Source organism: Aplidium turbinatum, chromosome 4 (genome assembly GCF_918807975.1).
Source record: "Aplidium turbinatum chromosome 4, kaAplTurb1.1, whole genome shotgun sequence".
NCBI classification, from domain to species: domain Eukaryota; kingdom Metazoa; phylum Chordata; class Ascidiacea; order Aplousobranchia; family Polyclinidae; genus Aplidium; species Aplidium turbinatum.
In genome coordinates, this window is record NC_137475.1 from 32,377,910 (window position 1) to 32,403,118 (window position 25,209).

Consider the following 25,209-nt stretch of genomic DNA (forward strand, 5'->3'; position numbering starts at 1 on the left):
GATAAACTGGGAATTTATACCTCCGTATGCTCCGGCGCAAGGTGGCGCCTGGGAGGCAATGGTTAAACAATTTAAAATTGCATTTTTTCACATTTTGGACTCTTCAATTCGTAAGCCCAAATTTATTGAACTGCTTACGTACACAGGCAGTGCCGTTCGGATCGTGAACGAACGCTCTTTGGTACCTTTGAGTGACGACCCTAGGGATTTTACTGTCATCACCCCTGCCTCACTTTTGACCCCATACTTAGACCCATACTGTGCTGTTGGGCAACCACATGATCGTGACCAACTAAGAAGGGATTATCGGTTCAATTTGTCACTTTCTCATCAGTTTTGGAGTAAATGGATCGATTTTTACTTGCCAGGTCTTCAGGGCCGGAAAAAATGGCTAAAAATGGCCGAGAATTTGGAGCCTGGTCAACTTGTAGTGGTAGGTTCTCTCCAGGACATTGGTAAACGTGGGAAGTACCAACTTGGGAGGGTGCATGAGGTAGTTCCACAAATTAGGAAAGGGAAGCCTGTGGTTCGTAGAGCTAAAGTTGCCGTCTGCAACTATGATGAGAGTACGGGGAAAGTGAAAGTAGACTATGTGTTGAGGGATATTTCGTGCCTCGCCCCCGTAAAGAACACCTAAGTGTTAGGGTTTGAGCCTGGTTTTGTCTGCGGTGGCCGACACTTGTCTGAGCCCAGAACAGTCGGTTATTATCGCAACCATGGTATATAGCGTCAATTTTTGCGTGTACCTACTACCTATGGTACCAATTTCATGTATCGTCGTGTTTATTCTTATTGCTGTTCATTCTTTGCATGCCCTTTGTATTTGCGTATTAACTTAAACGTGAGTGATTCAAACAATTTGTGTATCATGTGTTTTTATTCATTGGCTCACAATTGTCGTCAATTCTTTTTTAGTTATGCCATGTCAGACTGTCATAACTAGGGGTCGGTATGTTACAGACGGTTGTTCGCCTGGTCAAACGTCATGTAGAAACCGTTCGGGTCTACTGAATATTACGTCATGGAAATTCCTAAAACATGAGCCAAAATTGCACCATCGTCCGTAAGACTCGTGTCAGACCGGTTTAAACCTGTTTCAGTTTGAGACCTGTTTGGACATGAAATATTGCGTCACGAACTGCTCTCGTGCCTTTGAGTTATCACAAATTTTTCTGATTCATTCTCGAAGTTGTTTGTTGGAAGTCGGTCGCACATTTAACTGGTTTATTTGGTGCTTGCTAGCTGGACAAATTCTCCGTCTTTTATCCAAGTAATCTGTATCGTAGTGACAGTTTTTAGAGGTGCAAGGCGTTGCATTTCGATTTCGATAGCCGCGGGCTAATTTTACAGGAATACACTTTTGAAAAGACGTTTCGAAAGAGTGTTTATTTTTCGGTCACCTACATGCAGACGAACGGATTTGGGAATCTTATGTTACAATTTTCCCACGAAGAGATTATGGTTTACCGCTGTGACCAATAGGTCGAATAATCTTAAATAATAGGCCTACTTGTAAAAAGGATAAGTTTCAAAGTGTGCCAAAAATCTATGCTTTTAGCATTAGTTTCAAAAGACTTGGAAAGTTTTTCATTTGAAAACTGGGGCAAGTAAAGATTCTACCTCTTTCTAGACCTCTGTTATATTTGGCATAGTCTAGGCTATATTGTTTTCTTTAAGATGGTTAGAAATGAAACAAACTGAAACTTGTGTTTTGACGTCAGTGCAAGCTAATTATTAGCCTATGCAGTAGGCTAGCTAGGCCTATGTTGCATTATTAGCCTAAGTCTACAAATTCAGTTATTCGAAATAAGCAAGGATGAATACAATTCGTTGATTTTATTGAAAGCCAGGAATTATGTCCGGGCCAAATGGTCCAAACTTGCCTTTTTGTGATGTCCTTAATCTTCATTTGAAAGTGAAAGAGCAAAAGAATTTCCTTCGAAATAAAACAAGCTTTGTTTGAAAATCTTTTAACGTAAAACCAACTCAACAAAATTAGATCTCGTTGTAACTAAGCAAAGTTGGGCAAGTTAAAATTAAAGGAACTGGTCCCAATAAACGGTGGAAACTTTGTAGCCTAGCCTACTAAGAATCAAACCAGCGTTCAGTAAAACGCAGGGTGGTTTGCCAGGGTGGACCGTAGGCTAGGCAAGTTTTGATTTTTACAGCTCTTATAAACTATAAAAGAATGGCTTGTAGAGGGCAACACATTTGTCTTTCCAAACATAGGTCTTGACAGAAATCATTAATAAGTTGAACAGATGAAAAAAAAATACAATAAGAGAGGCATATGCCACGGAGCAATAAAACAATTTGAGATTCAAGCTCAATGAGGGCTGATCCCTACCTCTGCCTACCTTATTCTTTGCTAACTGGATAATCCGAATGACTAGCGTAGGGCTACACCGATATGACAATAGCAGCGGTAAAAGTAGTGATAACGAAACGCAATATGCTCGCTATTAGGCCTACTAGATAGGCCTACTGGTGAGCACTCAAAATTGATTAGGCTATGTTTTACATCAATTGAAAAACGTTAAATATGGAAATCAATGTAAAAAAAACTGTTTTTGCCAGCTAGAGAATAATGCATTTTCTTTAATTTCCCTTTCTATCTTAAACTTTTCTGAAGGTTTTGCGACATTGCCAAATCCTTCAACTTGTTACTAATTTCGGTCACATGCACGTTTTAACGTTCGCGTTTTGTCGCTTCTAACTTACCTTTTTCTCGACCTTTGCTATGTTGACGTGAATTGTTTTTGCTGTAATGGTCAGAAACAAAAACAACTGAACTGATGCTGACACCCAGGAAGAGGACCCTGTCTCCCTACTATCTAATGGCTTTCTAATATCTAGACATAGAATGGTGATTAGCAAATCAATTTTATACTGATTTAAAAAAAACAGCCTACGCCCAGTTCTACTTCTTATTCTTGATGAAGACAACAAGAAAATATTTTCAAGGAATTTATTTCCGGCAGCTTAAGCACCGAAAATTTTTTAGTAAATCAGCAGGTAAAATAATGGGAATAAATATGATGCAAAACATTTCAAACGAAAGCTAACCAGGTTGAATATTTTGCGTCAAATAACGAAAAATAATCAAACTTGTTAACGAGAAAAGTTTCAAAATGCTGGAGTTACGAACAGTACCGTGTGGCTAGCATCAACTCACGAACCAATCAAAAATTACGTTACTTCACGTTATTGAAACGTGTTTTAACTTCAAAAACGTACGGTACAGAAAAGATTTTCTGACTGAAAGCAATACGAGTTATAAAAAATAATGACAAAAGTGTATTAGTTAAAAACAATACATTTCCTAGACAAGCATTTTTTTACGAAATTGCAAAAAAAAGTTGTTGTATCAAGACGAAGACAACGATTTCGATCAATAAGATCTCGCCAGCTTGCAAAACGAGCCGTTTTTTACATTAATTCGACATCAACTGAAGATGAATTAAAGAAAAAAATCGACAGACATAAGCAGCAGGATAAACCATTAAATGCAGCGACAATGCGATAAAGGACACACTTTGAACACAAAATAGCGAAAAACAAATTTATCTTTTATGCTGTATGACGCAGTAGCGGAAAAAGCAACAGTAACAAAGCAACAGTAACGACTTGATCAAAACTTGAACATAATGACGTTGACTTAGCATCAAGAAACGTTTAATCAATAAAATTGCGAATTTTTTTAGCAGAAACAAATACTGTAATAAAAAATAAATATTGGCCAAAGGTGAGACATTATGCTTGGATGGTTTCATCAAAAAGCCCTTTGTACTGTAGAGATAGTCCAAGTAACAAGAAACTGTATGGTACCCAACAATAAAACAGTTTGAACAAAATGTTAATGAATGAACAAAGAGGTTATATATTAGCAAGTATCTAATGAACAAGCAATTGATCGCGAAAAATAAACTTAAATGTAGTTTGGGTGATTTGATGAAACAATGGCACGGAGTTTTAGGCCGAGAAGCCTCGTAAAGTGGGGTTTGGTACAGAGGCAAATATTTGCATATTTTACACATGATTTTTCTACAGGCAAAAGAGGTAGGACCATCTTGTCTCGGCTCAAACACAAAACACTTTGGGCAGGGCTCGTGCCTCCCCTTGTATCCACCACCTGTTTTATGTTCACTCAAAAACGTGATGTTAAACAACGTAGAAACAACATCTTTTGTTTCTGAAGCAACCACACCGCAAACACAACCCAATACCTCTATATATGCAACAATAAAACATTGGCAAGACGGCCATAAAACGCCTTAGTCGAGAAATAACGTATATTTGATGTCACATTCTGTATTTGACAACGTCAACGTGAAAACATCGCAACCCCTACTTACTAGTGAGTTGTCGTTTGCAACAACGACACATGTCAAAAACATTGTTCCAAAACCATTTCCAGCAGAAGTTGTGGTGTAGAAATAGCGCGATATGAAAATTGATCAGACACATATTTCATGTTTATAAAATTCATGTTAAAACGAATTTATACTTGAAAGCAAACAGAAAATAACAAATTGCTGTTGTATAAAAAAGTGACGTCATATTCGCTGTCTGTCACCCAGTATAAACGAGGCCTCACTTCAAAGCCATGATCGAAAGAAAACAACTTAAACCTCTGTTCCCGAGTCGCTGCTTTCTTTGAGGTTATTTACTATTTGATTGTCAAGATTTTTCCTTCTACTGTGTTTCAGCAAAGGTACTTGGGTTGGATCTCTAGAGTTATTGACTTTTTCATTTTTGTAAGATTTGACAACAAGCGGCGCTTCACAGTCGTTAATGTTGACGTTGGACACGCGAACTTTTTCGGACTTGCAGTTATTCTTCTCCAGCTGGTAGCTTTGCTTTCGCGACGGAAGGTCGACCAGTTTTGTATGGTTGTATTTCTCGTCGGAGGAGTAGACGCCTTCTTCGTCACTGTCTTCCGCTGCTTCGATGGCGACGGTTTTCCGCGTCACCATCTCCAGGTCTTCTTCTTTTCGCTTTCTCCGACGTCTGCGCCCGAGAAGGCAACAACAGAGAAACAAAGCAAAGCCAAGAATTACAGCAACTGCCGACGCCACGGCCGCAATCACAATTGGACTCATTTCGCTTGCTTCTGTTTGGTCGATGGTGATTCCTCTCATGTTGGTGCCGTTGTTAGGCGTTGCTCCTTCTCGCCACCCTGCGGCGAGTATATCTTGATTGGCAAGTTCGCCTGCGTCGTTCAGGTAAGAACTCCGCCTCGTCCGTTTCAAGCCACGTCGATCGGACAAACCGAAAACGGCGGATCGTTTTGCTCGTGGCACCATGTCATCCGATCCGATAACGTACAGAACCTAAAGCAAGACAACGATTTAATCGTTTATTAATCGCACAAAGATCATTAATAGAAGGGAAGATAAACGGTAAAAGAAAGCAGACCAAGAATGATTTGGACAACAATCATCCCTAAACGGACAAAATTAAGTTATGAATGTGCAGTACGAACAGCTCATGGCCGAGAACAATGGCGCATTGTATCCAACCCTCAATACGAGAAAGGAACTTAATGATGATGAATCGCACAATTGAAAAAAATGTCACCCCTTAGGAATTGAAATCAAGCAACAAGAAAAACAGACTCGTGTACTTTACCGCCACAATCTGCTGCTAGTATCACGCACGAGTCAATTGATGCAGATCACACTCACCTGGATGTACCATTGGTGACCGGCTTCAACTTTATAAAGACCGTCCACTTTGATGAGGAAGCCATCCACTCCATGTATTTCAGCCATGCTGGCGAAATCAGGTCGATCAGATGCGAAGTAAGCATCGAACGGAACGTCATGAAAATACCGATCTTCTGCGTCACGGTTGGATCGGTCCTGGAAATGAACAACGCATAAAAGTTAAAAAGAAAAAGCATCATTTTGTATGCCATGATATTTTCTTGAGATGTCAGCTACACTTTTGCACGAATTATTGAATAGAAAGATTCGTCTAGTGAGCCACTGTTAATAGTTTATTTTTAATTGAAAAATAAAGGCTTTCAAATAAAACGTGTACAGTAGTACCAAAGTGGAATCGTTCACAAAACCTGTTGCCGTATAGGTACACACTAAATAACCTATTACTAACTCTTCAAGTGTAAAAGCATTGAAAACACTCTGTATGCACTGCATACCCTAGTTAGTTGATCATTCACTCTTTAATAAAACATTATTTCTTACCAATAAAAGAAAGCGATGTTGCAGATTTTTACTGGGCTCGATGCACCCATATTGTGGTCCCTCCCCGTAGACCGTCCCTGTTGGGTCGAAATAAGGAACATAACCGTCCCGACCAGTGCACAAGTAAACCTTCTCCAATTGCAACCTGTAAGAGCTCTTCAGGTCCTGGTCCGGGGTCCACAATACTCGTCCGAATATTGTTTGTCCTTTACAACATCAAAGACTTAAAAATTTTGACTTGGAAGTTTTTTTAGGTTTAGACTTAAATGTTGAATGCTTTCCACCAAGCAATCATCAAAATTAAATCACTTCAGACAGAACAATGTTAAAAAAATTCAATGCTTATAAGATTAAATCGATGGACTGTTTAAGTGTTTATATTGGGATAGCAGACGTTCAAGTAAGTTTTTTTTTGCGCCTTTGGACATGCTTTTTCAAGCTTACCTTTGGTAAAGGAACCTTTGTAATCGTAGTCAGCCATTTCTTGTTCGTAGTTTTTCGGATCCATCATGAAGACCTTCTCGTTATTACAAAGTTGAAATTGTGTTTCCAAAGTGTACACCACAGGTACAGGCCGATTAGTTTGTTGGAACGTGATTGGAATTTTAAACCTAAAGAGATTGATCAAAGTTACAGAATGCGTTTAGTTAAAATCTTCAAATTGGCGTTATCTAGTCTAAACTCTGAGAGCTACTTTTGCAGATACAACATGTAGCAAAGCCCCGACAGTAAATCAGTCATTTTTTACACTTTGCGTCTGCAGACGTTGAATCAATATAAAAAATGACTGATTTGCTGTCTGGGCAATACTCATGAAATACTTACTCTTCGGGTGAGTATGCCGTGCAAGGTAGAGCCCGTCCATTGGGTGTGGCTTCCCACTTTTGAGTAGGAAGAACAGTGCAAGGCAGCAGCTCGACGCTGTACTCTCCACTGTAATCCTTTCTGCTGTATGTGCTGACAGCCTGCCATATCTGGTACGGAGAGTCGTAGGTACTCTCTGACCACAAGTTGGTCAGTTCAAAACCGATGTTCATACCCTCAGGTGGAACAACTCGAGAAGTCTAAGGGAGAGAAGACAAAGAGAAAATTAGTTTGAGCTGTGCAAAATACATTTTTAATGGTAAAATAAACGTGTTTGAAGCAAAATGTCTGATTAACACGAATACGGTTTGCAGTTTTCTTTTCTTACGTAACATGACAAGCTCTGAGTTGTTGATTGGTTTCGTGTGTCTATAGTTTATCAAAGCAATCGCTCTATCAATCAAAGCTGCATTTAAAAAAAGCGTCTGCGCCATTTACAAGCCTGGAGAAATTGTTATGTAAGTGGACTGTGGAAGCAGTTCTTTTAACACACCTTACAAGAAAATGGGATTTGTAACAAGCTAGAGAAAAACCTGCACGAACTCATCTAGACTCACCCGGTCAGGCAGAGTACGATGGCTAGCGACAAACAAGCCACGGAACTTCGCTTGGGTTTTAAACTCAACCACCAATTTTCCATCGTCTCGAATCTTAATCTTTAAAACCTGGATGCGACCAGACAGCACGCCGTCGGTTTGAACACCTGGAACACACAACACAAGTGTTCAACTGCCAACATTTTACAAGATACGTCATTACATTCTGAAACACTTCTTGAGGGTGTACACAAATCAAGATACTGCTAAGAACAGACAACAGTAGTAATGCAAGAGGAAAAGCGGCACCACCAACCGGTTCTCCAGAAGACGTTTTTGTATCGGAAGGAAAACTCCATTTCGGTCTGGTGTTCCAAGGCGCCCCACCCTCTCGGTGCGGTGACGTACACGTACGACACGTGGAGAGGAACGGTCACCGTCACCTGAGATTCGGCTACGTCACGAAGCTGAAAGAGAAAGTGTCCTATCATGTGTATGTGTGCACGAATCGTTACGAAACCGGTGCTGATGTTTTTTCTCTTCAGACTTTGCTTGGAATTGCATTTTTTTGTGAGTTGAAGGCTGCCATGAGAGGCATCGCTTTGGAAAACCTCGCACATTCGCAAATGTAAACTCACATAGTTCAACTTTGCAACTCTACTTTTATTTACGTTATGTAAGTAACTGTAGGCCACAAACTGCAGTTTAAAAACTTCACTTCATGTAAGAAAAGCACTTCATCACAACAACCAATGTTCAAAATTACCTGGAAATCTGGTTGAACTTTTCCGTTGCAGTAATCGATCAATTCGTTCATGTGATAATAGGCGTCGAATTGCCATATGCAGCTTTTCAAGTTGAGATACTTGTACAAATCAATTGTCTTAGCTTCGCGAACGTTCGGGTCGAATTGATAAGGTTTGTCGTACCCAGGACCAAGAGACAGCTTGGAATAGTCGGTTGCCTCAACAAATCCAAGGTCTTATGGAAAAATAAGGCTTGACTCAAAAACTGGACGTTAAATTGTAAACCTATATGATTGTTGCCCATGTTTATACGCAAACTGAAGTCAGCACGTTGAACAGACTGAGGTACACCTATTCAACAGTTATGCAATAGATTGAGTTTCGCTTTTGGCAGCATGATCGTTGTTTACTTCACAAATGTAGATACAAACGGTAAACAAGATAAAAATAGCACATGACTACGGAACTGTGTTCCGAAAGCAAGTGCAAACCGCTACTACCACAGCGAACCCGCAGCATCAGGCTACAACAGGTCGTTTGTATCTACATTTGTGAAGTAGGCTATTCAACAGTTAGTTGGCACAAATGTAAGCAACTATTTTTATTTAATAAAGAGGGTCTTGCCACCCCAAACGTGTACGGCCAACTATACGTGAACACCTATACTGTTAGTTTATTGGTTATAATATGAAAATTGAAATTTCCAGTATAGTTGTCATGAATGCTACAGTCTTAAATTAAGCAAAAAAATTGCTAAGCGATCAAGGCTCCCATGTATTTTAACTTGAAAACGACTGCACTATCGCCCCTTTTCAAAGGTAGCCTTCAGAGATGTGAAAACTGAAAAGTCCTTCATTTCAACGTAATTTGTTCTATTCGATGACTTACTTGTTCCAATTTCTGTTGCGCCACTTTTTTCAACGCTTTTGCTCGACCTGTTTCTCTCGTTGCTGTACATGAGGTTGGAGCATACGTGCTGCTGGCGATCAATGGAACGTGATAATAGCAATTTTATATTGTTCAAAGGCATTGTGGATATCAAAGGTAATCTCCCGTCCTGGTGAGGTATTTTCACCTGAAATAATTTTACATATTAATTTGTGATACATGTACTTAGTAAGAAGTTGATTTCTTTGTTGCTGAAGTGTTTAAAAAACGTTGGATTCGATTTCGAAATGTCATAAAAGCTCTCAGATTTGGTCTTAAGCTTACCGAAACATGTAGAGTGTTAGGATGTTCTTCCTCGGAAGCTGGAATGTATCGCAGATTGGCGATAAAGCTTTGTGCTTGAAAGTTTCGTTTTGAACCGGATACGATTGGATTATGGCACATTCCAGTGTCAGTTGCAATTGTCACAACGTTACTCCGCAAAGGTGTGCCTCCGTTATGCGTCACTGCATCCACAGCCTGGGCCACACAACGAACGTGAAACCTGAAATAAAGTTCAACATTGTTAATAAAAATACGTAAATACGACGTCTTTCCATCACTAATCAGCTTAAAAACATTACAGCACTAGTAAAGATTTAGATTTAGAAACCAGTGGCATTTACAGCAAGGAAATCACCTTCTTCCAAAATAAATGCTATCCAAGACTTTGGTGTTAACGCTGGTGAATGGGGTGCTGTCAGTCACAGTTTCGAAAGGAGGGACTCCATTTTCTTCCTCGGTGGGCATGGCAACCTATTGTAAATATGAAAGGAATTTATTCCGAAGTCGAAGTGTACAAAAGACTTACTGAAAAAAAATCATCTTTATTTAAGTAAAACATTTAAGAATAAACAATACAATTTTCATGCCACAGTCCAAATGGTAGTTTTCAAACTGTATAGCCTACAACTTCGTTTCCAATTTTCCACACTTTTGTAAACGCAAATGTTATTGATTTTGAGAACTCAAAAAACGTAGACTGTTGACTGTCATTCACCTCCCAGCTGAAACGTATGGCCGAGGCATTTATAGCTGCTTCTTCACAAAGGTTCTTGGTCTCCACAAAATTTGGGTACTTGGGGTCGCATGGGGTCACACATACAAGAGGGTAGCCGGGTGAGGGACTGTTTTCCAACCCAACCGCAACTTCGTCATAATGAAGAAGCGACACCTGAAATACAAAGAACACGCAAATTATATCGTATGATTAGTAAAATATCCCATCATATGTGCATCTGTTAAATATCTCGAAGGAGGAGACCCTCCCGACGTAAGTAGTGACCACCCCTAGCATGTCAAATGTTAAGATGACTTGTTTCTTCAGCAAACATGCACAGTTGGATGCTATGTCTTAATACGTCAGAGACTCACCACAACAGGAGTTGAGGGCAGCACCAGGCTACCGGCCGCATCCTTGTCCAGTATTGCTACAGTGGTTTGAAAGGTTTCTCCCAGCACAGCGTTGACTGGGTCTTGGGGACCAAGCACTATCAGAAAAGTCTCTTGCCATTCTGTGTCCTCGTTTGACAAAATATCAACCTGAAATTTTGTGTATTATTGGGATAAGTTATTAGCTTTTAGTAGGCCCGCTAGTTATAGACAGCCACCTTACTATCTTAACGTTTATTCATGCACATTGCACACCTTAAACATTCAAAGTTTTACCACTTTTCCTAGTAGGCTACATTGGTGTGTTACTATATTGCATAACTACTGTAGAAACAAAAAAACAAATAAATTAAATGATGTACTGTTAGAAGAAATAATTCTTACAGCCGACAGGAAGTTAAAACCCAATTTAGAAACTGTAAATTTGAAAAACACAATTTAAGAAAATGAAACAAAAAGGCAAAAAGAAGCCACGATTGCTGTAAAAACTTTAAACGCGGTGGTACTGACCTCAAAAGTGACTGAGGTCTCCCCTGGTTGGAATCGGAGCAGACGACTCTTTGGTTCATAGTCTGAGCCGGACTTGGCTGATCCGTCTCTGGTGCTGCAGCGCACCTGTAGCAAGCACACGTCAGTAGTTGATTAAATGATGCAACATGATCATAAGAGGTGTAAACTACAGGAGTTCTGATTGTTTGTCACTTGTCTGTAGTTTACACATCATGTGATCTGTTTCCCGCCGTATAATTTACTCGTAATCATTCTTGTATCACTTGTTCAGTTTGTGCTTTTCATTCCAGAGATGTCGTTACAGTTAAAGTGCATAATCAAATTTATCTTACAATTTTCATTTTATGTATATTGCAGATTTAAGTAATTCCTGATGAGGACACATGTACGTGTCGAAAACATTTCAGTTGATTTTTTTTATTATGTTATAGCCTATCTCTGTGCGATACAGCATGTTAAACCCGCTAAGGTTACTTTGTTTTGTTTGTCTATGGTTCAACAAAGCAAACTCTCTACTAAAGCTTTAAACAACTAAACGTTGACAAAGCCGATTTAACATTTGCCCGAATGTGTAAATGAGCTAGTTGTAATTGCAGGAACGCTTTCAAAGCAACAATTCACAAGAGATATAATATTGCTTGTGTCAAGTGCAAAACATACACGAACCGTACTACGAACGTAATCTAACGTCTTTTTAACGAAAGAAATCAATGTTTTGTTGAGACGCTCATGGCAGTTTCGTACCTTGCTCACTTCACTCGGGTCACCAGTTCTTATGATCTTCACGGAAAGTTGTCTGGTTCCTTCTGCAGTATCTGGCTCTCGTATCGAATACTTGGCCAATTCGAACTGGAGTGTAGGTGCTGCATATAGAAGAATATTTCTTTATTACGAGTTCTTGACGTTCTGGAGGCAATATTTAAGTGAGGGTGGTTTTTGCATCTAAGGTTGTCTTCTGTTAACAAAAAATGTCAAAAAATTCAGACTCATTCGACCTTTCTAAAAATCTTACCGTCTTCATCATTGGTGACTGTCACGGTGACTCGCTTGTTTTTTCCGACCCTCGCACCATACCACTGCTCACCAGAGGCACTACCGAGCATCACAGAAAATGTTTCGCTGGATTCGTAAATTCCATCGTCCACCAGAGACACATTGCATGCAGAAAGCTGATGATAAAATAACGTCATTTTTGGTTGCTTTTCAACAACAAAAATTTAGTTTCACAAGTTTTATAGAAATTGTTAATAGAAAATCACACACTGTCCAAACACCAAAATTCGTCATGTTTTTATTGATTCAACGTCTGCAGACGTTAAAAATGACGGATTTGCTGTCTGGGTATTATTAGTAGCCTGCTACATTTTATGTATTTAATTTTCGTTACTGATACCGATCACAAAATATAAACGACAATGCTACATATGCTGTTGCTTTTATTGAAATTCTTTAAATACTGTGAAAATTAGACAAACCTTGACAAGTTGTTATTTACTTACTCGTTGGCCTTTCTCGAAGATAATTCGTGACAATTCGGTTCTTGGCCTTTCGGTGAAGTCTTCCTCTACGACAGCTGTGTTCTGTCGAGTGTAGCAAATCACTGATGCGCGACTGCTTACGTCACCAAGCCTTTGGATTGGCAGGGAAACGACGCCGGAGTTTTCTTCGACTTTTTTCGTCGACTCAAGAAATTGGAACTTGGGCACTGTGAAGAACAACGCAATTATCTTTTTAAGTACGCTACAATAACGTACGAAAACCAAAAAATCAATAAGTGTTATTTCGTGGAGAAGATTCTGCAAAAGCAAAGCGAGTTTAATACTTTCACTAACAATAAATAAATAAATATGAGCCGCGTAATCCAGGTTTCGTTTCATGTGAACAAGATAAGCAGTTTGTTTAATTGTTTAGATCAGGCCATGTTGTTGTTATGCTGTATGTTTCTCAAGTAGTTTTTACACAAATGTAATATTTTCTTGTAGGCTTGATAAGAGCTGTACTTGTAGCCGAAAATGTTCGCTTTATTTTAGTTTTGTAATGTTAAATATTGTGGTATTGCTAAGCTATGTCTGTTTAGTGTCTATGGTTGAAAAAAGTAACCTCTCCACCAAAATTATAATTAACAACGTCATCTAAGGTAAATGCTATTTTTCAATTTGCTCACCATCATCCAAGGTGTCGTTGATAACAACATTCGCTTCATGGGGAGTGCCCAAGCGGGCTTTCTGGACAGAGTTGAGGTACACAATGAAGGTCTCGTTTCCTTCGACAGTCGAAGTTTGTGAGTCGTCCATGATGGTGAGAGAACAAATCTGCAAGTGAAAGGTGATGACCCAAAATATCGTGATGACTTTTTTAAGAGGTTTTTGAGTTTCCAGTAAACTGAGTTTGAATTCTGTTTTGTTTTTTTTTGTGTGTGTGTTCAGCAACGTGGTACTATCACAAGATCTTACTTGACTTTCCACAAATAAAAAATGGAGGAAAGGTTACCAAAAAGCAATGTCATCTAGATTGTAAGTGGTCTGTGGTGCTGAATGTTGTTGCAATAGAATACTTTATCAAACGTCGTAAAAAAAGTAGTATAATTTGACACTAAAAACTAAACCAAAGGGGTCAAAAATGTTCGAATATCTAGAATAGTAGACTACCGTCATTCCAGGTGATTTCAAAGCCTTATGCATATCAAGCAGGAAGAAACAATTACGAATTTTGAAAAATTAATACAGAAGTTCTTACCTTTGCAGTTTCCTCAGGCTTGAATGAAATTTTTGTAGATGTTGCCACAAAATCTTGTCCAGCCACCGCAGACACGGGGTCGTTCTGCATGGTCGAACACCACACGTCGGTTGGTCTGGACAGGTCAGGTCCGCCCCGGTGAACCTGAATGATGGATATATGATCAAAATGCTTTTTTATACATTGAATAAACGTTTGTGCAACATTGAATCTACGTGTCGTTACTCGTGCTATTAATAAGGAAGCCAGGTTTGCAAATTGGTATTCTTGAACGGTTAATACTGTTTTGGAAAAAAAGCATAGAGTAGGCCGATGTTGCTAAATTTTTCAAGGGTTTACACAATATTAATTTGGTAGAAAGGGAATTAAATAGTGTACTTTAAATCAGTTACTTTGACGTTGCTTCGACGTAAGTATAAGTTTTTTCAATAAACATGGATTTTTAAACGCTTCACGTTTCGCAATGTCATCCTTTGTTAAGTGCAGATTCAGCAAAAAACAAAAACAAAAAACACAACACAAAGTAGGTATGCCATACCGGTATATCGACCGTCCCTGCGCTTTCTGCAAAGGTGAAGAGATTGCTGGTCAGGAACACAGTTGGAGAGTCGTTCGGTCCAGTTATGGTGACCGTTGCCTAAAAAGCCAAACAGTTTACACCAAAGTGAAAAAACTGTCATTTAAAAAAAAAACACTCAACGCGCAGACGCTGTGGCAAACGCAAGCTAATGCTTCTTAAGTGTCTGCCGACAAAAACTCCCCCATGCAGACATTAAAATACCATGGAGTGCCAGCTTGGCAATTCCAGTTCGGAGTAACAATTTAATCAGCTTTAATGGTGACAAGAAAATACTTCGATAGAGGAGTCAGTTTAAAATCGAAATAGTTTCTCACAACATAACGACGCCATCCACACAATAAAAACTGTCAATTACCTCCGAAAACTTGCCGATTTCCGCCCCATCTGAAGCGTCAACGATGCGAACGACGAACTCCTCAGAATCCTCGTAGATGCTGTCGTCGATTATCTTGACGTCACAAGCCATTTGGCTCACGCCTGCCATACAAGAATCGAATTTTACTCAGGTTTTGGGATGTTGTGCTTCACGATTGCGACGTTAAAACAACCTAAAAATGGCAGCTTTTGCGATGCTTTTTAACTATTGTACTTATAGTTGATACTTGCTATACAAATTGTTCAAAATGAAGTTACGCGTAGAGAAAACATTGTATAGTTTTTTAAGCAAATTATAAAGATTTAGAATCTCTTCTAGAAAAAGTTCCTCTTGCGTTTTCTACCCACCTGGATCAAAAGTAACTATGCTCTCCCCTGAATATCGGTCTCTCGTCTTGTAGTCGGAGCCGGACTCGATGCGACCGTGCTGTGAGCCAGTAGCAGAGCGGCTTTCAGTGAAGCAAATCACAGTGACTGGTTTCTCAATGTCTCCTGAAAAGCAAAAAATTGCAACTTTGTAGACATCGACTTAGGAAAAGATTTATGTGCTGATATTTGCTCTCTCTATTAAAAGCTTAAACGTTTGTTTTCAGAAGAATAACTTTGACAACCGTTTTAAAATCTGTTTGCTTCGTCTTCGTCAAGCTTCTCTTTTCCGGTCATAAGACCGAGTTTTCTTGCTTTATAACAGGGAAGGAAAAACGTTCAACTGAAGGCAATAATTGAACGTTATGACAAAAATTAAAAACGTAAAAAGAAACGCGGTGTTTATACCGTTCAAGGATAAAATTGGCAATGAATAATGTAACTTAATACAGATATTAGTTGAATAAATCCCACCTGCTCTTTTAATAGGTATAAACACCATGGTATCTCTTTCTTCCACAGTAAATTGTGTTTCAATGAACTGCAGGGATGGGATATCTTTCTGATCGTCGATGTACACAGTTGTTCTTGTTATGTGACCTGAAAATTAAGTAACAAAAGCGATTTATGAATTTTGAAATGATTAGCGAAGCGTGAAAGGACTCTCGGGTGCGATCAACCGTGTAGAAGAGAATGACGTTGCAACTTACCAAGCAGGGCATAAGTTGGCATGGTCAGTTCTACAGTAAAGCTTTCTAGACCCTCATAAACAGAGTCGTCGTTTATTTCTATTGAGCACATTTTCTCAGTCTCATGTTCATCGAACTGAACCTGTAAAAAAAAGTGTTTAAAAATATTAAATGAATGGAAAAATCATAAGCCAAAATCCACAAACAAACGACAGCTTAAACAAAACATCGCGAAAAAACATTGTAGCTGAACTAACAAAACTGAGAAAAACTCAACACAAATCCTTTACCTGTCCAGCCCTTTCGTTATAGTCCAGTTTACTACGTGATGTCGTTCCAGACGCACTGGCAGTGGCGGAACCAGACTCAGTCCTACAAAGCACGATGGCGTACTGATTCAAATTACCCCGTCGCAAAACCGGGATGTCAATTGTTGCCGTCTCTTCTTTCACCTGGTTAAAACGCGCTTAGTTGTTAACCTCACCAGTTCAGAAAAGTTCCAAGAAGTAAGTTGATAGTACATGCGGGCGTATGCTGGAGGTTAAAGATTTATATCAAGTGGAGGTCAAAGCACTTTTCGTGTCCACACTCAAGTATGTCATTTAGATTTTAGCGTTAGCCAAGACAGAGCCACCCGTTCTATGATGATGTCGAATGTTGTGAATAGGTGCGCAGATGCTACTTAGGAGCAAAACAAAATTAAACAGCAAACATCTGTCAAGATATTAACATGGTAGGGATTGTATTGCTTTACATCTGCAATTTCAAGTGTCGTTTTTCGACCTGACAGGCAGGCGGCATGCCAGCTGTCACTTTTAAATCGTTGCCAGACGTTGAAACGACGTTGTCAAACCTTGAAGCGACGTGAAAAGAAAACGTTTGTAAGCTTGGTCAGATGTAAGTCTGCACCTGGAGCAATTGAATTTAGAGCGGTTGTCAAACTGCTGTTACATTTAAATCTTTGAACATGTCTTGTTCAAAGCGTGAGGTAACATTCACCAACGTCTTGAATACTTTCTTCAAAGCCACTTCCCAGGCAACAAAACCCATGATTTATACATTGATTCAACAACTGCAGACGTTAAATTAACGTAAAAACGACGGATTTTGTTGCCGCGGCGGCTTCGATGTGGGTGATCTTCACGAAAAAAACTTTTTGCAACGATATGATAGCGCTATGCGTTAAAATAACGTAAAAGGAAACCAGGTAACAATGGCCACAACTTTGTGGCGTTGCTTAATGATTTGTGGACATTGTCCAGCCAAGCGATGGTTTAGGATTCAATTGACCAGAGTAGCGATTAATTTTTCTCGCTCAATATTAATTTGTTTCGTACTCAGCAGCTGTTTTCTGTTGGTTGATGAAAATAGCAAATATTTAACTGGGCACGGACTGAACTAAAATATGCAAAAACATGTTTTTTATTCCGAAACCGCTTAAAACAACACATTCAAACGTAATAAACCACCTAAAAGTGAAGGTTAATTAATGTGGCAACGTGAATAAAAGTTACAGCAGCAGAAGTCTAAGTGTTTGTTTACGGTTAAAACGTACAGCTGTACACATAATGTAAAAATACTTCAACATATATCTGGCAAGTGGTAAAACACACTAGATGTTAATTGCGCCTCTTAAAATACAGAATAACCGCTACCTACTGAAAGCGTGATATTTCTAGCCGTTTCTATGTTGAATAAACATTAAAAAATGATAGCATTGCAAACGCTGCTGATTTCATTTGTTAGGTTTTTGAAAAAATCAAATTATGAACACACAAGCGATAAAATATTTGGAAAATTGCTGAAAACTTCTATTAATCACCGCCGTAAGATTACACCATAATTTTGAAGATTGAAAAATAGACCATGCCCCTAAGTAATACAACACATTAACTTACTGTATAATTTGCTTTAGCGAAAGAGATAATACTCCATCTGATATTGAAAGTATTTCCAGTGACAACATTAGGAAGAGAGTCTCTGACGTTGAACATGAAGGAGTCTCTCGTCACCTCAGTGGATAAGTCCGAGAGAACGTATCGTATCAACCCAGTGTTGACGTCAGCTAAAAAGTAAAGATTTATGAGCAATTCTAGTTTCTTTTTTTAAGTTTTGGAGTAAGAGGTGTAAATAAGAATATATGGGAGAGTAAAATGTTTTTCTCTTAACGTCGCAAAAAGAAACAGAATATTTTACTTAATAGGCGAATGTTAATCTGAAGTTGCCTGGACCCTAACTGGAGCAAAATCAATTTTTATTGAAGTACCATATTACGAAGAGTAAGATGTTGTGCTTTAGGATTTAGTAAAGTTCTGCATCGTAAATTAACTTTATTAAGTAGCGTTTGTTCGCCCAAGTTGACACTGCGAAGTACGCTTGTTTTGTCACTCTCAGTACAGCCTAAAACAATATAGAAGCAAATTCACGCAGACGTGCACTCTCAGTTCCTGGAGCTGAGAATTACCTTGGGTGAAAGAACGAATAGGTTGACCATCGTTTAACGTCGTTTCCAAGTGTCCATGTCTTGGGTCAGAAGTCACTGTGTAAATAATTCGGTCTGGCTCAGTATCCGGGTCCTCGGTAAGCAGGGCGCGCTTCGTTATGACACTGAGTGCCTAAAATGATGAAAAGCAAACTATTTCAAAAACATGAAACTGGACACATGGAGCCGTTAGATGGACATAGTAAATACGTTACACAATGTTTCAAAGCGTAGAAGTAAATTCTTTCGTGATATGAATGACTTTAACAATACGAGCATCAAATCGGTCCTTTTTTAAATTGATTCAGTGTCTGCAGACGTAAAAATGGACTGATTTGTTGGCTGGGATGGGTGGGTATAAAAGAAGGGTGTGTGAACCGAAGAGACGGGAGGGGCAGATATTGTGGAGCCAACAGAAGTGAAAATCAAACACATTAACCAAATGAGGTTCGTTTAAGACAAACAAGTGGTCACTAAAGTTTTAAATTTACAAACCCAAATTAACTTTTGTAGCTTGAAAGAAAAACAATCTACAAGTGCTACGTAATCAATCGTGAGATAAACTAAAACAGAGACAGACGACTCTATGGACTCGGCAATTTTTCGTAGCCGCTTTGTAATCATACCAAGCGCATACAACAGGTTGCAGGCTCGGTAACCTGTATAATTTATCGTCAAATTATTTGCCATATTATGATACACGGCGTGTTCTAGTACAAATAGACTTCTTTCGAATTTGAAATGACGTTGTATTTTTTAATTTATCACATAGCATTGTGCTAAAAACAACAGAAATATTTTTAAATATGGCGGCAACAAATGCTTCATTTCCTGAGAGACAGTAATTTGAAAGAGAATAGACAATAGACATTTTAACTTGTTATTTCATGAAGCTGTCGTCAACTAAATGACTGCAATGAGAAAGATAATAAACTGACATCAGAGAAATGCGTTTCAATGTTGACTCAATGTCAGAGAAACAACTTTAGCGCAAAAAAAAGTCTGTCATGGAACTGGAAGTGGTTTTAAAACAAGGCGAAATTTGAAACCGAACCAAGTCAATTTTGACGATTTAAATTGCTTCACGTTTCGTAATGGCTTTGCTACTGTTACTTCAAACGATAAAAACAGAAATCATATGCTCGATTGTCATGACCTGCAGATGCAAATATAAACAAAAATTTGTTTAACGACATCCGCAGAACTAGAAGAACGCAAACAACTTTCTGAAGACCTTGTGTTGTTAACAACTTTGCAAAAAAGTTTTTTGTAGGTTGAAGCCAGCAATGGGTAATTTTTTTAAAACATTTTAAAGTGGTTTTAAGCCGAACGAGAGGCACTGTGCTTAGTAAAATTACATTAAAATTAAACACTGTGCATTTGCATGACAGTGCTAACCGATTAGAAACACTTGAATACTGAAAAGTTTGGGTGTTCATCAGGACAATTATCGTTTCTAGCACTAGTTGCTACGTTCATCTGATGAAATTGAAAGTAAAATGTTTTTAACAGAAACATGAAGGGCCATTAGACGGTTTCTTTTTTTCGTTGTTGTGCCAATCGGTGTGAGTCAGTGCAAGTGATTTGTGGAAGAATGCAATCGATTTACAAAACTCCATTTGAGCATATCGCATTTGATTTCAACAGATAAACAGCTTGTTGTGCTAACTCGCAATCATTTGCTGCATCAAGCAGAAGAAAGTTTTCTTTCAAAATGGTGTTATTTTAACGCAACTGCACATTGTTCTGACGGTCTATGACATTGAAGCAACATACACGAGCGCGGAATTCGATCGGTTGTGAAACCGACTGCAATTTGAGATTACAAAAAAAACTAAATTCACATGATTACTTTACGACTTATTTTTGTACGCACCAGAGAAAAAAATCTACTGTCTTGCAGTCACATAAGGCCACGCTGCAAAGCGCTTAAAACAAAACAAAAACCGATTGAACATGTCGGCTCTCAAAGCTCAAATAGTCGACTTGTCGCGATATCTATTTGGACCGTACGGATGGATATTAGGCAACAAGCCACTAACCTTGCCGTCCATGTATTCGAGATGATTCAGCCCCATGTTGGTGAGAAGCCTTGGTGTTCCGTCGTCGACTGGAACCACTTTGATGTTAAAGTGCTGAAGAGATCGACAGATAGTATTAGACTTTTTCTAAAGCGGTTGCATTTTTTTCTTAATCAAAGTGTGTTCGCAGAATTTTTTTAGTTTGAATGAACGGTTGTTGAGATTGAATACACTACCTGGATCTCATTTGTGGTAACAGGGCTTCCCTCTTCTGAAATTATGAATTCCTGATTCGTTCCGTCTGATACCCGAAAGCTGAAGCTGAGATGGAAAATAAAATATTGAAAGTTTTCAAATTTTGCATCAATTTGCAGTTTAAACATAACTACAATAACCCGGAAATAAAAAATAAAAACAAGATGAAACCATTTGTCACGCACGAAGATTGAACATAAATGCTGCAATAGAAAAAAAAAACGTCAAAACTGATCTTTTCACTCACGAATCAGTCAATGAGTTGGTTCCGTCATGGTTGTAGCTGATTCTGCTTTCGTAGATGTCTTCCATTGTAAATGAAGTTACCGGAACATGACGTTTTCCGCTCGTCGTTCGGTCTACAGTGCCGTGCTTTGGAGAGGAGGTGATGGTGAAGCTAATGCGATTGTTCTGTTAAAACAAAACATCTTGTGCTAAAATGGCATTTTAAAACTTTTAATTTCAGTCAAGATAGCATTGTGTTAAGGCTGAACTGTTTCTGATATCAAGTCTTCTTAAGTTAAAAAAAAAGTTTTTCAAATCAAGTCTGGCCGTGTGGGGTCCACGTTGCTTTTTAAACAAAATAATTGACAGTAAATCGACTGGTTTCGAAAAAATGGTATTTTCTTCTTTTTTATAAAACTTCACCTGAGTTTGACTTGTTATAGAACTATCAACATTGCTCAACTTTTAATCAATTGCTTTCAAACATACTAAACATATAAGGTTACTGGAACTTCAACAACTGATCCCTTGGATAAACACATGCACTTATCCATCAAATGCTATACAGACAAGAAACGCTCAAAAGAAAAAAAAATGGAAAAATATGTTTCAGTCATTGACTTTCTGCTAGTGTGACCTGTTGAACATAAGTTTAAGAAAACAAACCAGGGTGCAAAAAAGATTACCAGTTCTAAAGTAATAAACTGGTTTCTAAATTCTAAGCGACAACTTAATTACCATAAACTTTTCTGACTAACTGGAACAATGTTAAAACCTTGTATTTCTTTCACTGAAACGGTTTCCCACCAAAGTGTAGCGTAAAACTAGCAAATAGCAAACATTTCAACAACAATGCCAGAAACCACTAAACCAGTGAAAAATCCCTTCATTAAAGTCGTCAATGAACGCTAAATAATGTTAGAACAATGAAAAAATACGTTGAATGCAACGATGGAAACAACTACTCACGCTTGTGTCCTTATCTGTGGCTTTCAATTCAAACTCAGTGATGGTTTTTCGAACACCTTCCTGGACCCGAATTCCTAGATTTTCGAGGACGGGAAGAGAGTTGTCCACCGTAAGAACCCGGATGTGAAATGTCTGAATCACCTGAACATGAAATGCATAGTTTTGCTTAGACAAGTGAAATACTCGATGAGCAAATGTTTCTAAATGCACCGGTGAGAATCCCAGCCAGCAAAGATCGTTGTTTTTACATCGTTTCAATGTAAAACGGCGACTTTGGCTTTCGGGAATGTTTGAGACTGGCCTTTCGAATTTGACATGTTGTCAAACTCTACATTAATTCAACGTAATCAGGCAACGGTGAAACCTAACGTAAAGCTTCAGCTTTTTTCCGGCTCTTTGCAGCTAACTTATTTCGCAGGAACGTTGTTTTCTCTTAAACTCTTGTCATGGTGTGTTGCATGTTTATTTTATTACTAAAAGTAAAACCGGGAGACGTAAAGACCGATGCGTTTGAGACATGGCGGTTTGAGACAATTGAAGGGAAGTCTGTGGAAATCTCTCCAAATCACTTATCGGACCACCAACCCTTGGACGTGTGGGCAACCAAGTGGATTACCAAACATTGTTCAAGTGTTTATTTTCTGTAAACCTCCCTGTTCTTGTTCTTTGTAGTGATATGTTTCATCTGTTTAACGTTTCAAATCGCAAAATCAATAAAAAAACCGACGAGAAATAAGAAAGCAGATATCAAGCGCGCTACAAGCGTAAACCAAGGATTCACAACCAAAAAAAAAGTTTCCATACTTATGAAAACTAAACCCTGCGACTAAATCAATATTATGCTGTTGCCCCAAAATGTTACTTTATGCTGGTTTAACGTTTTGCGACGTTACTATAACATGAAAAAACAATCAATCGTTTATGACATGCGGAAGTTCTTTGACTGCTACATAATAAAGATGACCCTGCATCTAAATCCAAGAGACTTCTAAGAAATTAGTTATATTACAAAAAAAAATGGATGAATGGCTTTGAACTATGAGCCAATGTTGATATTACTTCTATATGAAACCCCGCTATGACAATACACTGGCTTACGACACATTGTTAAATGTTAAGTTCTCTAAAATATCACTTTGTGTTCGCATTCAAGTTTTGTCATGGCCCAATAGAAAAGGCCCAGCCAATAATTCAGTCCCTTTTACTATGAACGAACGTCTGAACACGTAAAAAAATGAATAATTTTCTGGTTACAGAGATGGCAAAGTATGTTTAAAAGGCAAAGAAATGAACTTATATTCTTCCGGTTAGTTTCTGAACGATTAAGAACACACTTTTTTTTCAAAAAGCATTATGATTAAAGTACTGGTATTATTATACTGTACTAAGTTTTAAAAAAACTACAATATCTTAGATTTCAAATATCAAACAACATTCAACCTGACGTTTTGCTTGATACCAAAGCATGTTTCTAAAATTATTGCGCTTCAAAAATACAAATTATGTTCAATCCAGTCTATGGTTCATCAGACTATCACCGCATGTAGCCTAGTGTAACACGCCATCAAAGCAAACAAAATAATTTTTAAGAATAATAACAACCCGACAACTGAACGACCTAATATGACAGAATACTCACCAAAAGAAAACAAACGGCCTTTGCCTGGAAAAAGGTCATTTTCTCTTGAATGAATTCTTTCTAATTTCCTTTCACTCGAAGTGCGCAATACGGTTTCCTTTCTGTGTTCTCCGCCATCGGCCAGCGACAACACTATCACACGGTTCACACCCTACACTGCAGCTAAGACACTCGCTTCTTTAACAACAAAAAAACATAAACCTAACGTTGCATCATCGTAAATGATTATTTGTGACTTGCTGAATTTCATACTATTTTTTGACGACCACGATATTGCGAATATGTTCTAGAATATCAGCTGATGTCTCACAACATCATATTACATTATTTTACTAATTCTAAGATTTTGAAAGATGACAAATGCATAACAAAAACTCGTCACATTTATTAGCTCATCAACCGAGCACAGCAATTACGTCACTAAAAAGGAGATAGAAGTCACGAAGTGTGAACCATGTCACGCATCATGGAGCAAAAACAAGTAAATCTTGTCTAAGATGTCACAAAGTATCAAGGTATGCCGTTTCCATTCTGTCAAACGAGCAACTGTATTAACTTCGTTTCTAGCACTAGTTGCTACGTTCATCTGATGAAATTGAAAGTAAAATTAACAAAAACGTAGCAACTAGTGCTAGAAACGATAATTGTCCTGATGAACACCCAAACTTTTCAGTATTCTGTATTAACTTCATGCCTTTTTGTACGATAACACGTTTAGCAAACAACGTGACAAGTTCCCGTGCTACAAACAACAAAGAATGCATCATATATTCTGATACAGTATGTCACGCCTAAGTAAACTGTTTTATTACTTATACGTGAGGAAGAAGGGTTTGATTTAATCACGCCTAAGTAAACTGTTTTATTACTTATACGTGAGGAAGAAGGGTTTGATTTAATTAAATGCTTGACAACGTTTTCTTCCCAATCCAGAATCTTTTCTCACACATTCACTTCCAAACTTCGCTGCTCTACACACCCTATACTTAGTGACATGGGAAAGAACAGAGTAGTTGTGATGCAAATGCATGACCTATCTATTTCAACTGTCAAATATTTTTTGATTTAATCAAGACCTTCTTGTGAGACAACGTGGGGTGGCCTCCAGACTTAAACGACTCGTCAAACGCTATTTCATTGTAGACTGACGTAAAATCAACCATATGTGATAACATCACACGAGCGTAAACACAGCCACAACGCTATTACGGTCATTTGAGATAATGGGTTAACAGCCACAATAATGTCAGCAAGCATCGTAGTCTTGCCTTGATTCAACCATTCAACGTAAACGGAATTTTATTGGACGAACAATGATTCAGAAGCAAACTCCAAATTGCAAACAACATATCGCTACGATGTATAACTTGTCTCAAAATGATCACATAAAACAACCGAAGCACTTGAAAAAACACTTGAATCAGTGACCCATTAGTTTCGGTCTTTATTCTGCAAGCACTGCACCACTGGCAAAACTAGGCGTGACATCCCCTGACAAGTTTAACAAGCTATGGGAAGTCTCTCTTTTAAGTCGCCGCAACGTCTAGCAACGTTGAAGAGATGTGATAAAGCAAGATTGATAAAGAAAGCGTGGTCTGAATGGCAAATTTAACAATTTCAAAATATATTAAGGTTTCTAGAAATTACTTCGTTGTAAAACCAAAACAAAGCACAACGGAAATGTGAAC

The 25,209-nt window shown here is 38.4% G+C and overlaps 1 protein-coding gene across 1 annotated transcript in view; it reads right to left on the reverse strand.

Moving 5' to 3' along the window:
- Window positions 1-2,958: 2,958 nt before the first annotated feature.
- The window catches only part of LOC145769072 (extracellular matrix organizing protein FRAS1-like), a 79,633-nt gene continuing 57,382 nt past the window's right edge, over window positions 2,959-25,209 (reverse strand). Inside the window, exons 47-77 of the mRNA XM_082580669.1 lie at window positions 21,883-22,023; window positions 20,936-21,099; window positions 20,670-20,754; window positions 20,455-20,547; window positions 18,395-18,545; window positions 17,829-17,995; window positions 16,221-16,382; window positions 15,952-16,072; window positions 15,716-15,841; window positions 15,224-15,367; window positions 14,856-14,977; window positions 14,459-14,557; window positions 13,921-14,064; window positions 13,349-13,496; window positions 12,684-12,889; window positions 12,197-12,353; window positions 11,929-12,047; window positions 11,185-11,289; window positions 10,657-10,824; window positions 10,283-10,456; window positions 9,923-10,038; window positions 9,568-9,787; window positions 9,244-9,430; window positions 8,376-8,590; window positions 7,926-8,076; window positions 7,631-7,776; window positions 7,035-7,273; window positions 6,654-6,820; window positions 6,210-6,415; window positions 5,688-5,864; window positions 2,959-5,333 (exon numbers count right to left, since the gene is read on the reverse strand). Coding sequence (XP_082436795.1) covers window positions 4,626-5,333; window positions 5,688-5,864; window positions 6,210-6,415; window positions 6,654-6,820; window positions 7,035-7,273; window positions 7,631-7,776; window positions 7,926-8,076; window positions 8,376-8,590; window positions 9,244-9,430; window positions 9,568-9,787; window positions 9,923-10,038; window positions 10,283-10,456; window positions 10,657-10,824; window positions 11,185-11,289; window positions 11,929-12,047; window positions 12,197-12,353; window positions 12,684-12,889; window positions 13,349-13,496; window positions 13,921-14,064; window positions 14,459-14,557; window positions 14,856-14,977; window positions 15,224-15,367; window positions 15,716-15,841; window positions 15,952-16,072; window positions 16,221-16,382; window positions 17,829-17,995; window positions 18,395-18,545; window positions 20,455-20,547; window positions 20,670-20,754; window positions 20,936-21,099; window positions 21,883-22,023 — 5,328 coding nt within the window. The 3' untranslated portion in view covers window positions 2,959-4,625. The remainder of the gene's footprint in view (window positions 5,334-5,687; window positions 5,865-6,209; window positions 6,416-6,653; window positions 6,821-7,034; window positions 7,274-7,630; window positions 7,777-7,925; window positions 8,077-8,375; window positions 8,591-9,243; window positions 9,431-9,567; window positions 9,788-9,922; window positions 10,039-10,282; window positions 10,457-10,656; window positions 10,825-11,184; window positions 11,290-11,928; window positions 12,048-12,196; window positions 12,354-12,683; window positions 12,890-13,348; window positions 13,497-13,920; window positions 14,065-14,458; window positions 14,558-14,855; window positions 14,978-15,223; window positions 15,368-15,715; window positions 15,842-15,951; window positions 16,073-16,220; window positions 16,383-17,828; window positions 17,996-18,394; window positions 18,546-20,454; window positions 20,548-20,669; window positions 20,755-20,935; window positions 21,100-21,882; window positions 22,024-25,209) is intronic.